The 15,254-nt window shown below is 46.6% G+C and overlaps 1 protein-coding gene across 6 annotated transcripts in view; it reads right to left on the reverse strand.

The window, feature by feature from the left end:
- Positions 1-390: 390 nt before the first annotated feature.
- Positions 391-15,254, reverse strand: part of CLYBL (citramalyl-CoA lyase) — a 305,257-nt gene continuing 290,393 nt past the window's right edge. For 2 of the 6 annotated variants that reach the window (XM_017861876.1, XM_017861856.1), the window contains exons 8-9: positions 2,001-2,120; positions 868-995 (exon numbers count right to left, since the gene is read on the reverse strand). In XM_017861876.1, coding sequence (XP_017717365.1) covers positions 2,025-2,120 — 96 coding nt within the window. In that variant the 3' untranslated portion in view covers positions 868-995; positions 2,001-2,024. Of the gene's footprint in view, positions 594-856; positions 996-2,000; positions 2,121-4,157; positions 4,459-15,254 lie in introns of those variants that run through there. The other 4 variants (XM_017861863.1, XM_017861866.1, XM_017861841.1 and 1 more) reach the window with 4 other exon arrangements.

A 15,254-nucleotide genomic window follows, 5' to 3' on the forward strand; every position in this document is an offset into this window, starting at 1 on the left:
TCCCTCTGCGTTCTGAGCAGAGGGGCAGACTGGGTGTGCGCAGTGTGGTCCTGGGTTACCTGTTGTGCACCTGACTCCAGGAGTCCCATCCTGGGTGGGTCCCAGCTGCAACAATGGGTGCTGTGGGTGCTCCTGCAGGAACTGCTGCTGCTGCCCCCTCTGGGGTCTGGAAGCAGTGTGGCTAGAGGCCGTTTGGCTCTCACGTTGGTGAGATGCCATCTTCCTCCTTCCCGCCTCTGAGTGAGGATGGGGCTAGCTCCCACCTTCCTTTCTGGCCACTCTGGGGCAGCACAGGGCAGCCAGGGTGGAGGGTGGCACTGCTCTATGAGGTACCCCACGGAGCGTGTGCCATCTCCATTTAGGAGCTCTCTGTCTCCTGGATCCCGTGTTTGGGAAATGGGTTGTTGTCTTCACAGAATGAGGGTCCCCAGAGCCATCTTGCCCAGTGCTGGCTCCCCGTATGGCTGTCCCTTTCTGCTGTGCACTGGGCAGGGTGGGGGTCACCTGGTGGCGGTGGGACTCTGCGGCCGCACTTTCGTGTGATGGTGCCTCTCCTGGTGTCTAACCTCAGCTCCACTCACCTCTCGGGCTTCCTGTGGGAATTGCAAGAAGTGGGGAAAAGGAGAGGCCTGGTTGGGGCTCACGCTAGGGGCTGCGGAGGAAATAATCCAAAAGGGCGTAGGAGGAGGTGAAAAATGAAAGTAAAAAACAACTGTTTTCTATTTACAAATTTAAATAAACAGAACAGCCTTCCCCGCGGTGTTTGTCTAAGAGTAGCAGTGTTGCTGCTGTGTAGGTCATGAAAAGGTTGGTGTAGAGTTTAAAACTTCCCATTCTGTTAATTTCTTAAGGAACAGTCGTCCAGAGTCTGGGCACAAAAGCTCATGATTTAATGAGGAACAGAAACAAAATCTCTGATTGTTGGTGTTTCAAACTTCATTGGCGTCCTCTGGCAAGCACAAGTTGATCCCTCTGCAGCTTCAATACCCTTTAGCCTTCAATATAAGAGTACATGCTGAATAGGGAACAATGGCTGGTTGTTATGTTTATTTACCCTTACTACAAGCTGGGTTAACCTCTTCAAAACAGCTTTACTAAGCCCGTTAACCACACCACCCATCTGACCTGCAGCCGCATCTCTAATGTGATGCAAATCTTGCAGGGGCCACATGCACCAGCTCGGGGGCATTGTGTCTTCTGAGACGCTACAAGTTTATGACTGAGGGAGTCCTGTCTCGGCCATACATTTCCAGGGGGAAATGGCCTCAATGGCAAACAGTTAAACGGGAAAATAAAGGGGGAGAATGGATGGTCGTGTGTTTCTGCACATTTATTTTTTAATTGCCAGTAACGGTTGACCCACAGCATTCACCCAGGATGACAGCTTTCCTGTTCATCATCTAGCAGTTCAAGGAGATGGATGTTTCATTTTGGGGGTAGAGGTTAATAGTAACCAGTTTTGAAAGTTTATTTTTAGAAAGTGTCTTTTAAGCCAATATAGTACTTAGTATCCTTTTTTGATGCCATCTCTGTTGTTTTATCAGATTACTAGTGAAATAGAGATGAGCCCTTAATGTTGTTACTATTTTTTAAAGGCCTGGCTTTTCTTAAAATTATTTGTGGTGTCAGCTGTACACATGAACAAGCAGGAAACATTTAGTAACATGAGAAGGGTGGAGGGAATATGTCTATTTGGGAAAGACCATGTCATTAAAAACCTACCTTCCCCTCACAGTCCATCTTTCCCCAGGATCTTACCTCCCTGTGAAATCATAAGCCCATATTTGTAATACACTAAAAATGATAAAATCATAAACTTGGATCCAAAAGGAAAAACGTTCATTTTTTTTTAGGGGAATAACTGGCCAGTAAGACAACAACAACAAAATCGTGATTCACATGAACTGTAAATGCAGTCAGGTCCCAATCTGGCATCCTAACAAGTTGCTTTGAGTATTGTGGTTTGTCTTTAAGAAACCCACTGTATATGTTCAGCCCACCTGATGAGAGCTTCATTTAACAGATCATTTTTCCTTGATGGAGGTGGCAAGCGTAACAATGTTCTGGGCCTGCTTCAGTAATGGCATGTCGATCATACTCCCTTGGAAAGTAAAGGCTCCCTGGAAAACAAAGAATACGAACTTCCCGAAAGAATGCTCAAATGATAGGTTTCCCTTCTGTGCACACTTGCACAACAAGAACATTTTAGATTCCACCTGAATTAGACTGACTTTCCTACCCAACTTTTGAGAAAGTCAAAGTCAATTACAGAGGAGAGATTTCTTTTTTCTCCTAAAGACGGGAAAAGAATAAAAATCTTCAGCATTTTAATGGAGAGGAAAAACACATCGGACACAAGACAGGAAACTGCTCAGTTAGCTCTTGAAATCAAGCAGAAAACAGCTGTGGGAGGAAAATCTAAATACTTCCCTATATATTTTTGAAATATTATGTAGAACTTTAAAAGCAGGGATATATTCTGGCAACTGATTATTGTTGTAAAAATTTGTACCGTCAGGCTAATGGCAAAATCTTACCGCCTTGCTGTAACATAACTGAGAGGTAACATGAGAAGGTGACGAGAAAATGCAAGGTAGGATAGTACTGAGTACAAAGAGATGAGTCTGTTGGTACACACTTACAGAAGACCATTAGAATGACCAGGGACTGCCGGGCGTGGTGGCTCATGCCTGTAATTCTAGCACTTTGGGAGGCCAGGACAGGCGGATCACCTGAGGTCAGGAGTTCGAGAGCAGCCTGGCCGCCAACTGAGTGAAACCCGCTGTCTCTAATAAAATCAAAAAAATAGCTGGGCATGGTGGCGCATCCTGTAGTCCCAGCTACTTGGGAGGCGAGGCAGAAAGAAGGCTTGACCAGGAGGGCGCACGGAACGTTGCAGTGACCCCGTACACACGCCGCACTCCAAGCTGGCAACAGAGCAGATCCCATCTCAACAAAAGAAGAAAGACGCGCCGGGGGCGCGGGCGCTCAACCGCCTCGTAACTCCAGCCCTTTGTGAGCGCCCCGACCGGCGCGGATCACGAGGTCAGGCGCGATCGAGGACCCCCATCCTGCTAACCGGTGAACCCCCGGTCTCTACTCAAAACAAAACACAAAACAGCCGGGCGCGAAGTGGCGGGGCGCCTGTAAGTCCCAGCTACTCCGGGAGGGCTGAGGCAGGAGAAATGGCGTAAACCCAGGAGGCGGAGCTTGCATGAGCTGAGATCTGGCCACTGTACTCCAGCCTGGGCGAACAGAGCGACGCCCCGTCTCAAAACAAAAAAAAAAACCAAGCAGAAATACAAGGACATGAGCGTGTAACAAAAGAATCACAGATCTGTTGAATGTTAAGATGGGAAGGCGTCTCCAAAATCTCCTGGAATAGCCCCATTTTACAGACTCATTTTTTAAAAAAACTTCTACCATACTTATATAGACTGTGTCAAGTAACCTAAGCCCTGTTCTAGATGAGGAAACGGAAGCTCAGAGTAATAAAAGAAGGAAAAAAAGAAGTGATCTTCCAAGGTCATGTGACTAGGGAAAGCCAGAGCTGGGGCTGATGCTTGGGTCTCAGAGCTTCAAGCCTTCATCAGAGATCCCCACATTAAGAAGACAAGGTAGCTTCTTTAAGTGCATCCGCAAAAGACAGATTAAATGGACAGGAAGCAGCATGCTCAGAACCCAAAGTTAATGTCTAGTTATTTGTGTTCTTTTCATCACTTCCTTTTGTTGCTTACAATGATAGCCCTTCATCCTAATCCACCCTGCTTTGACCTGTGGGCAAGGATGCTGGTGGGAGTGGGGTGCAGGGGTCCTTCGATACCTAGAGGTGGTTGGGGCAATCCTAAGGCACATTGATGGTGGTCCATTTGCATCTATTGCAGCTCGTTTCTGGATTTCACAAGTACCACTTCCCAACAGTCAATGCTGATGTTACTCAGGGCTGCTGGGATAGGAGTGCTGGGCTCCCATGATGAGGGCTGAGAGGTAATAAGTTATGGTTATACAAAGGATGGAGGTAAAGAAAAATGGGGGGAGTCCTTAGCAATGACTTTTGGGATTTATCTTTCGATTGAGAGAGATTCTAAGCCTACTAGGATCAGGATTTTTACCAGTAGTGGCCAACTTTCTCAGCCTTAGAATGATGACTCTTACTCATATGAACACCTGTCTGGCCTAAATTCCTGTACTGCAAGTCCCTTCCCAGTCCTCTCATTTTTACTGTTTATACCCCCAGATTGTCCTTTCCATAACTTAATTCAGCCTCGAGCTGATGACCAGGAGGAATTTTCCTAATTTGGCAGGAAGTTCCGAGGAGGTCCTGTAGGTTGGCCTTACGTGGAAATCAGGGCCTGGGTCACATGCTGTTTTACAAGGCAGTCGTCTAGTTTTCTTATTGGAGTGAACGATGAAGACCAAAGGCCTCTTGGTTATCTGCCCACCAAGTGGATTATGGCCCTGTAAAACAGCACATCTGTCCTGCTAGGGTTTCAACAATAGGCTGGGGAGACGAAATTAGCATAGATGCACATGAAATCAAAACGGTGCACAGAGAATCCAAACGGTGGCCGTGAGTCTGTGCCACGTTCCGGAACCTGCTCTGGGTTCCATGTGCATATCAAAGATGAAAAACACTTCACATAGTTTTTCAAGACTGGGAGATCATTTCTTCTATGGTGGCAGGTTTTGCTTGATTTTTTTTAATGAAGCTTAAGGTACAAAACAAAATGTAGCATATTTGTTCTGTGTCCTGCATCTCTGCAGATGGATGATTTAGTGTTATGAATGAAACTGCCTAGCGTGAATATCCCCAGGCTCTCACATAGCCACTTGTAATTTAGGTGGTATTTTTTTTAACATGTGGATCTATAGATGAGATGAAAATAGTCTATTGGTCAGGATTTGGAAAAATGCAGTTCATCAAAAAGCTACTTGGATTTTGGGGAGGGTTTGAAATCTTTCTTAATGATTATATTTTATATTTATTTATTTATATATTTTTTGAGACTGAGTCTCACTCTGTTGCTCAGGCTGGAGTGCAGTGGCGCAATCTCGGCTCACTGCAACCTCTACCTCCCAGGTTCAAGCGATTCTCCTGTCTCAGCCTCCCAAGTAGCTGGGACTACAGGTGCGTGCCACCACATTTGGCTAATTTTTTTTGTATTTTCAGTAGAGACTTGGTTTCACCATGTTGTCCAGGCTGGTCTCGAACTCCTGGCCTCAGGTGATCTGCCTGCCTTGGCCTCCCAAAGTGCTGGGATTACAGGTGTGAGCCACCACGCCCGGCCTCATGGTTAAATTTTTTAACACCCATGCTACTATCATAATAATAGCTATAATTCTTTGAGCAGTTCCTAGTCTGGGGCCTGTTGCCTGGCACTTTAAATATATTATTTCATGTAATGCTCATAACAACACTTTGAAGTAGATACCATTATCCATCCTCAGTAAAAAAAATTTTTTTTTAAGTTGTGGCAAAAACATGTAACATAAAATTCACCATCTTAGATGTTTTTAAGCGTACAGTTCAGTAGTGTTAACTCTATGTACATTGTGCTACAGATCTCCAGAGCTTTTCCTTCTTGCAAAACTGAAACTCTGCAGCCCGGGCGCAGTGGCTTACGCCTGTAATCCCAGCACTTCGGAGGCCAAGGCAGATGGATCACCTGAGGTCAGGAGTTCGAGACCAGCCTGGCCAACATGGTGAAACCCTGTCTCTACTAAAAACACAAAAATTAGCTGGGCGTGGTGGTTGGCACCCGTAATCTCAGCTACTCGGGAGGCTGAGGCACGAGAATTGCTTGAACCCGGGAAGCAGAGGTTGCAGTGAGCCAAGATCGTGCCACTGTACTCCAGCCTAGGTGATACAGCGAGACTCCATCCTAAACCTCCCCCCACCCAAATCCCTGAAACTCTGTATTAGACAATTTTCCATTTCCATGTCCCCCTGCCCCCAGCAACCACCATTCTACTTTTAACAAGGATGCCAAAAGTAGAATCCTTGGGTTTCACTCTGTCACCCAGGCTGGAGTGCAGTGGCATCATCACGGCTTAATGCAGCCTTGACCTCCCAGGCTCAGGCCATCCTTCTGCCTCAGCCTCCCATGTGGCTGGGACCATAGGTGTGCACCACCATGCCCAGCTAATTTTTTATGTAGAGACAAGGTCTCCCTATGCTGCCCAAGCTGGTCTCAGATTCCTAGGCTCAAGTGATCCTCCTGCCTCGGCCTCCCAGAGTGCTGGGATTACAAGGCATGAGCCACTGCCCACCACCTTTCTGTCTTTGAGTTTGTACTCATCCCTTTTAATAACGGAGGAAACTGAGGCAGAAGGAGCTTAAGAAACATGTGCAACTTGGCCCTGTAGTTAGTAAATATATAACAGAACAGGGATAAAGCTGATTCTATCTAATGCCAAGCCTGTGCTCTTAGGGGCCTGGTGATTGAAAAGGGTTCTCTGAGTGTGTTCTGTGACTCCCTGAATCAGAATAATGGGCGGGGCGGGGGGGGCTTGTTAAAATGCAGATTCCTGGGCCCAGTCCCACATGGTTTGTGCAGCAAACCTGGAGGTTGACTGGGACTCCTCCGGTGGTTCTAATGCATATTCATGTTTGAGAGCTTCCATGTTTTAGCTCCCCCAGGTAGAAATGGTTAGGCCGGCTTGGATATGCAGGTCCATAAACTGAAGAGCCCTCTTGCAGCCTTCTGTAAATGATGCCTTTCTCTTGTAAGGCATCCCCAAGATGCGAAATGGCAGAATTTTCTTAGGTTAATCACCATTTATTCATTAATCCATCAAGAATGGACCGAGCAGCTCCCTTGTGCCAGTCGCTTGGGACAGTGAGAGGATGCGACTTGGCCCTGCCCTCTGGGAGCATACTATTCGCTGGAGGGGAGAGGGAAGAAGCAGGTGCTACCTGATGCAACAAGAGTTGGAGAAAAGGCCAGGGTGGTGAGCACAGGGACGATCTGAGGGCCTACAATGGCTGCACTTCTTCCCAATCAGGGCCATCTTTGCGGGACTGCACTGCTCACACAGACGGGTACCTAGAGCAACGCCAGGCATCTCCACGCGTTGCTGTGGAGCTCCAGACATCTTGGGCTTTTATTTGACAGTTACCTATGGTGTTATTTGTTGTAATAAATCACTGGTCAATTGCTTTGCACATCTTACTATACATATGTCTATGATTTCAGACTCCTGAAGGTGAAGGCCAGTATCACCATAGCACACGTGTCTTTTGCATAGGAAGGAAACAGTCACCATCGAACTGTGGTTTTTCTGACACCTCGGCCATTGCCTATTGATCAGATAAGCACTGACATAATCTGACTTACAATTTGACGGTGAAAGAGGTGATGCCGGCGTGATGACAATAGTAATGACATCTATGGGAAATTGTCATATATTTTGCATTTCTGGCACTTAGTACTTGACTTTTTTTATCCACAGTCCTAAAAGAATAATTTTCTAGAAACCACAAATTGATTTAAGTCTTTCCCTATTCACTGTGTTTTCAAATAACTTCTGTGGACACTGAGGGGCTCCAATACCACATTCTGATGACGGTGCTGCTGTGGCTCCCTGAGAGGAAGTTCTCTGTGAGAATTCAACGCTACTATTTGAATACAGCTGCTGGAGTCCTTCTTTTTTGGGGTATCACCCTTTTCCCATATGGTGCTAAGTCTTTCTGCTCAGTGAGTGAATGCCTGGCCTCACAGCAGTTCCCAGGGAATTCCTAAACTTCCAGCCAGTGTTGGCCATGATCAAATATCTCCTCGAGATCCTGGCTGTGCCTTCCACTTGCTAAATCTCTCAGCCCGGCTGTGGCCTCCTGGGATATGGCTCTTCCTTACCTACAAAGTCAACAGCGCCCTGAAACTCCCCCAAAAGGGTAGAAGATGATGCTCCCAGAGACACTGTCACGGGCACTGCTGCACTCTTCTTTCCTGTTTTTCAACTTCTCCCACACGAGAGTCCTTAGAAAGGCCCTCGTGTGCCCTTGGTTCCCTCTCAATTTTGTTGTGACATTCATTTTAAGGATGTCCGTTCGGGTGCCAGGCACCCACAGCTCAGTGAGGCTTCCCGGCTCCAAAGCTGGCTCCCGGAGCTCTCAGGGACATGGTGCCAGGATGTTTATAGGGGGTGGCACTTTTCTAGTTGGGAGCATGCTGTTATCTTTCTAAAACAGATCTGATGGAATCATCTACTTGCTTTAACCTTGCCATGGTTTTCTTTGGACTTGCAGAATTAAGTGCAGTATCTTCAGTGGAGACCCAAGCCTGCCCATGATGGGACCCTGCCCCCCTCAGCCTCGTCTCCTGCCAGTCCCGAGACCCATCCCCCAAAACACACTGCCCTGCAGCTCTGCCGCATGCCCTGCCCTCTCTCTTTCTCTGAAGGCCCTTTCCCTGTCTGGCAAACTCCTCCTGATGCTTCCAGATGTCAAGTTGTCACCTCTATGAAGCCTCCTTGGTAGAGCAAATCCCTCTCCACCCTTTCCCTGTGCAGATCCTGGTATAGCCTGTGTTCCTATCTATTTGTTTACATTGCTATCTTTCTCACAATGCTGTGAGGCACCTGTAGGCAGGCACCAGGCCTCACGTGCCTTTGACTCCCAAGAGCCAGCACCCAGCACCCAGTACCCAGTACCTGCCAGGAACACAGGAGATGCTCTGTGACTGCTGACCTGGTGATGATGGAAAAGGCTGAATGAAAAGCCAAGGGCAGCAGTACTGACCTGCCTGAATAGAGGGACACAGGTTCGATAGTTGGTGATTTGGGTCATTCTTTTTCTTTAATTTGGGACCTTAGGGAAGGGACTGTAGTTGTCTGGGCAAAGCTTTGCTATCACACATACCTGCTGGGTCTTTAAGTCACCTGGAATGTGCAGTGAGGTTTCATCCCAGCTGGTCTCAGGGATATGGGGCTCTGCCTCCCACCCCATCAAGCTGTGCAGGATGCCCTGGCCCACACCTGTGCCTATCAGTTCCCTGCATCGACATGGATGCGGAGTCTACTGCATGCCTGGTGTGCCACAGGCCCTGGGACTTACGACAGCAGGAACAAGGCAGATGTGGTCCCTGACCTCACAGGGCTTCCAGTCTAATGGGGGGGAAGACATTAAATAGACAATGACAGAAACGACTATTACTTATGAACAAGAACGTTTGTTTAAAAAGCAAGGCACAGGGAAGCTGAAGAGTAACTGATAGGGGACCTAACCTGATCATGTGGGGCATCCTGTGGGACGTGATGTTTAAACTGACATGTGAAGGGTGAGGAGCAGCTAAGCAGGGGAAAGGGACAGGAGGAGGAAAGGAATACAGAGCAGGGCACCTGATGGCTCCTTCTGGCGTACGAGCTGGGTGACTGATGGGACAGTGATAGGAGAAGACAGAACCACCCCAGGTCTCCACAAAGCTTTCCAGTTCTGCGCTCACCTTCTCCTCTCCTTTATCTGCACGTGTCTCTCTGTGCCCCTGGTCTGGTAATATTCACTGTTCAGTTGGCCAACACTTGCTGAGCCTCTGGTAGGACACCGCGGCTGACCTCAAAACGGGTAATGCTGGGGCCGGTGTGGTAGTGTAATCCCAGCACTCCTGGGCTGAGCGGGGAAGATCGCCTGAGCCTGGTCAAGGCTGCAGGGAGCCGTGATGGCACCGCTGCACTCCAGCCCGGGTGACAGAGTGAGAGCTTTTCATGAAAAAAAAAATTTCATGTTGGTTTGGGCTCTAGTTAACTCGTGCAAGTGACTTAACAGTTAAAAGGCAAGTGAGTTTATGACATCTGTGGTGCTTCAGGGCCAAGAGTTGCAGAGAGAAGGAGCCATCACAATGGTGCTGGTTTGACCAGGGAAGGGCTTCAAAGAACACTGCTTTAAAAGTCAGCTTTCGAAGGCCAGGGATGCCAGAAGAGTCAGGAGAAGGGCGTGGGGACTGGAAGTGTGCGTGGAGTTGGCTTTCTTTGTTCTGCAGGACCCTCGTGTCTCTGGTCACCAGTGACATAACAGATACACGAAACTAAGGGTTGTGGTAGGAGACACTGGATCTTTCTGTGGTTCTCTCTATGGCTCAAAAGCTGTCTCCTAGGGCCTGAGGACACACAGCCTACTCCAGCCTAAATTAAAGCAATCTGGAAGAGAGATGACATTTTAAAATACTGGTTCTGCTTTTTTTTTGGTGGGGGGGGGGGGATAGACTCTAGCTCTGTCACCCAGGCTGGAGTGCAGTGGCGCGATCTCGGCTCACTGCAACCTCTGCCTCCCTGGTTCAAACTATTTTCCTGCCTCAGCCCCCTGAGTAGCTGGGATTTCAGGCTCCCGCCACCACACCCAGCTAATTTTTGTATTTTTAGTAGAGACAGGGTTTTACCATGTTGACCAGGCTGGTCTTAAACTCCTGACTTCATGATCCACCCACCTCGGCCTCACAAAGTGCTAGGATTACAGGCGTGAGCCACCGTGCCCAGTCGGTTCTACTATTTATTAGCTGCTTGACTTTTCTTATGACAAAGCACATAAAGACAGTCTCTATTAGACAAAGCTAGACTGAAACCCAGTGGGGTTCCTCTGTTCTTGTTACACACACTGATGGGCCCATATTTGCTCCTTCCTGGACCCCAAGCAGAGGAAGTTGAACCACCTGTTTCCTTTCCTTCACTCTGGGTGTTTTTCCTCTGTCCAGAGGTGGTCCGAGGATCCAGCGATGGGGAAGCTAAGAGCTGGGCTGGGCTGGCCTGGCCCAGCCCTACTTCCGAGTGGGACAGCATGGATGGATTGTCTGGCATGGCTTTCTGGGCGCCAGGGGAGGGGTAGATCTGGGGGAAAGGATGTTAACTTCCTTGAGGAGGAAATAGGAAGATTGTCTTGGCAACTGTAACCTCTACTCTAGCTAACTATACTCTCAGTAAACCCTGGAATATTAGTTTCCAAACTGAAAATTGGAGGAGGGTAATGCCATTAGGAAGACCCATTACCCAAAAAAGAGGTTTCATTTGATAGTACTTTATACTATTACAAAATATTTTTTTTTTTTTTTTTTTTTTTTTTTTGAGACAGGGTCTCACTCCCGTCTCCCAGGCTGCAGTGCAGTGGCACGATCACAGCTCACTGCAGCCTTGACTTGACTTCCCGGGTTCAGGTGGTCCTCCCACCTCAGCCTCCCCACTAGCTGACTAGCTGGGACTACAGGCATGCCCCACCAAGCCTGGCTAACTTTTTGTATTTTCAGTAGAGACGGGGTTTTGCCATGTTGTCCAGGTTGGTCTTGATCTCCTGATCTCAAGTGATCTGCCTGCTGTGGCCTCCCAAAGTGTTGGGATTATAGGTGTGAGCCACCGTGCCTGACCCAAAATATTTTCAAAGACTTTTTCTCACCTATAGTACAGAAGGCATGATTATTTAGTTTTATAGGTGCAAACAATGGGGTTCAGTACTAGTTAATCTTATAAAGGAACGTAAGGGGACAAGACTAGAATCTAAGGCTTTTCATCCCAAATCTCAAATTCTTCTTATTAATCATTGTAACCCAAAGTATGGCTGATAACTGGTATTTGGGATAATTATAGACAAAATTCGAATACAGCTACAGCTACATATTTATTTTGTATATACTATGTATTAAATTATATTTAATATAATTTATAAAATAGCATGTCTAAGCTATTTCAGAAATATTATTACTTTAAGATGAGGCTAAAATACATATAGATAATGTGCAGATAAGCAAATGTGTGAAATTGCAATTTTAATGAGAATTTGGGAAAAGTAAAATATAACATTTTCATCCTGGGCTTCCATTTGAAAGTTCTTACTGTAATTTATTACAATACCAGAAATACTAGAATTCAATAATACAATATATGAGTGACATTTTAAGTCTTAAAAATACCTAAAGTATTTGTTAGGGGGATTAAAGGTGATGGTATTTGGTCCTTGTGTAATATCTGAATATCAGTAACTCTTTGTTTTATGAATAAACATCTTTAAAAATTGTAATGAAGCCTGGGCACAGTGGCTCATACTTATAATCACTTTGGGAGGCCAAGATGGGAGGATCGCCTGAGCCCAGGAGTTTGAGACCAGCTTGGGCAACATAGTGAGACTCTGTCTTTAAAAAAAAAAAAAATAGCTGGGTGTGGTGGCACGCACCTGTGGTCCCAGCTATTCAGGAGGCTGAGGTGGAAGGATCCCTTGAGCCCAGGAGGTCGAGGCTAAAGTGAGCCATGATCATGCCACTGCACCCCAGCAAACAGAGACCCTGTCTTAATAATTAAATAAATAAACAACTGTCAGGAAGATAGTAAAAGAATATGACTGAAGACTTAGAAAGTATAGAACGTGTTTTCATCTTTTTAACACTTTAAATTATAGTGATAATTTGATTGGTATTTTAATAATATTTTGAATTGAAATTCAGCAGCCATTCGTTCCTATTGCCAGATAATTTACAGATGCTAATGTATCTCTACATGAAATTTCTGAAAGTTCAACTGAAGTCATTCAACATAGACACCAATTCACATTGTGCTAATCTATGGTTACCTATCATGGAATTCAGACGGAAGACCCTCCATGGCCTTTGATGGGGAAGCCCTTTAAATAATTCATAAGAATGTAACAGTGGGAATATCGGGTTTGGGGTGGGATGGGGTGGTGTTCATTTTGCACCTGACTGGGAAGCACAGTGAAAAGTCAGATGGGAGCAGCATGCTGAGTGGCTGGGGAAGGCCCCGGAAGGCACAGGTTCACAGAGGGTACTGAGTTTGGGGGGTCATGCAGGAGGTTGGGAGAATTGTGTACCCTGGGCAGTTAGTGGATTCATTTTCCAAGCTCTGAAAGGTGCAGAAGTCTGGAGAAGCTCCTTTTTATCCCTCCCGTCCCTTCCCCTGTAGCTCTCTGGCTGTCACTCAGAGGGCAGGGCCATGAGGGGCACAGAAGGGAGGCCTCTTGTGTTTCTGGGGCAGCTCCACCTGCCAGGTCAGTGATGGTCTGAGCAGGCACAGGGGATCATCTTCTCTATGCAAAAACAGGACACTTTCCAGGATAGGCACAGCCTGCGGTGGCTCTCAGTAGCCTGCGGCTGCAATGAAGGGGAACGAAGCTCCCTGGAGAGAAAGGATCTGGCTTTTCTCGGTGTTTCCCTTAGAAGCAGCTTCATGCAGAGGTTAGGGATGTGGACTTTGGGCTCTGTTACACCTGACTTTGAATCCGGGAATGCCTTTTCCAGCTGTGTGATCCACAGTGAATAAAGCTACCTTTCCCAGTCTTAATTTCTTCATCTGGAAAATGGGGATAATATCGCCCCTATAGGGCTGTTGTGAGGATTACATAAAATAATATATGCAAGGGCCAGGTGCAGTGGCTCATGCCTGAAATCCCAACACACTGGGAGGCAGAAGTGGGCAGATCACTTGAGGTCAGGAGTTCGGGACCAGCCTGGCCAACACGGTGAAACCCCATCTCTACCAAAAATACAATTAGCTGGGCATAGTGGCATGCGCCTGTAATCCCAGCTACTCAGTAGGCTGAGGCATGAGAATCGCTTGAACCTAAGAGGCGGAGGTTGCAACGAGCCGAGATCCCACCACTGTACTCCAGCCTGGGCAACGGAGAAAGACTCCACCTCCCAAAAAAAAAATATATATACACACACACACACACACACGTATATACACATATATACACACATATATGCATATATACACATACATGTATACACATATATGCATATATACACATACATACACATATGCATATATATGCAATATACACACATATATGCGTATATATATGCACAATGGCCTGTCACCTAACAGGCTCTCACAATAAATGGGAGCAGTTATGCTACCAGCACTGTCACTACTGTGGCCACACCACTGTCATGACGGCCACCACTACTGTTAGGAGTGTGATGATCTCTCTTCTGGTTATTATTACCACTCCCATGGCCACTGCTCGCATGGTTACTGCTACCACCATTGCTACTGGTATTGCTACTGTTATTGCTGGCCAGAGATTATTTAATTCCACTTATCACAGAATGGCTCAGTGAGAAGCAGACTGTTTGAATTCTAAGTGGGTTTTATGATTTCAGAGTAGTTTTAAGACCTGCAAGAGTTTGAGAGACATCAGTGTTTTTGAAAATACAATGAACAGAAACAGGCTCATGCCTGAAGCTTCCTGTCCCCTCTAAACTCTTATAAATCACAGATTTAGTTGTCTCTAAGAAACTAGACTCAGGGATGCTATATATTTGGCAGAGCCTCAGGAGGAAAACAAATAAATTTAGAAAATTTTAAAAATTTAGAATATCAGCAGAGGACAGATGCTAATCAAATGCAGATGATCTAAAGTCCAGAGCTTGGCTTACACTGAGGAGGAGGTACTGAAACACAGGACACAGTTCTTTCAGCAGATGATGGACCAGAAAAGGAAGAGGTATAGCAAAGATGATGGATAGACACATTTGTTCAAAAGCGGGGACATTTCTTGGAATGTGGAAATTGAGTGGATGCAAAATGAATGGAAAGCATTAACATTTTGCTTTTTACAAAGGAAGGGTGAAATTATTTAGCTTTAGCTAAATAAATGGAAAGATGGAGCTAGAAAATAGAAAGATTTGTGTGTTGTTCTTGGTAAGACTAATTTGGGACTTTACCAAGAATTCCAGGAAGTCGGGGGTGCGATGGGGAAGAAGAAGCAGTAGAAGGCTTGGAAGATGGATTTGGCAGGAGCAGGGCAGGAAAGGTAGAGGCGGCCAGACAGCAGGGAGGAGAGCTGAGGTGCATGTGTGTGCCAGTTATCTGAATATATGACCATCCCGAATCATCTACTTTCCCAGGTCTGGGTCTCCATGGACCAGAGCCATGCTTACTTTAAAAACTGATCAGAGGCCGGGTGCGGTGGCTCAAGCCTGTAATCCCAGCACTTTGGGAGGCCGAGATGGGCGGATCACGAGGTCAGGAGATCGAGACCATCCTGGCAAACACGGTGAAACCCCGTCTCTACTAAAAAAACACAAAAAATTAGCCGGGCGAGGTGGCGGCGCCTGTAGTCCCAGCTACTCGGGAGGCTGAGGCAGGAGAATGGCGGGAACCCGGGAGGTGGAGCTTGCAATGAGCTGAGATCCGGCCACTGCACTCCAGCCTGGGCGATAGAGCGAGACTCCGTCTCAAAATAAAATAAAATAAAATAAAATAAAATAAAATAAAACTGATCAGAGAGACCAAGGTAGCCTTCTATTTTAAAACTT

Source organism: Rhinopithecus bieti, unplaced genomic scaffold, assembly GCF_001698545.2.
Source record: "Rhinopithecus bieti isolate Rb0 unplaced genomic scaffold, ASM169854v2 scaffold_2254, whole genome shotgun sequence".
NCBI classification, from domain to species: domain Eukaryota; kingdom Metazoa; phylum Chordata; class Mammalia; order Primates; family Cercopithecidae; genus Rhinopithecus; species Rhinopithecus bieti.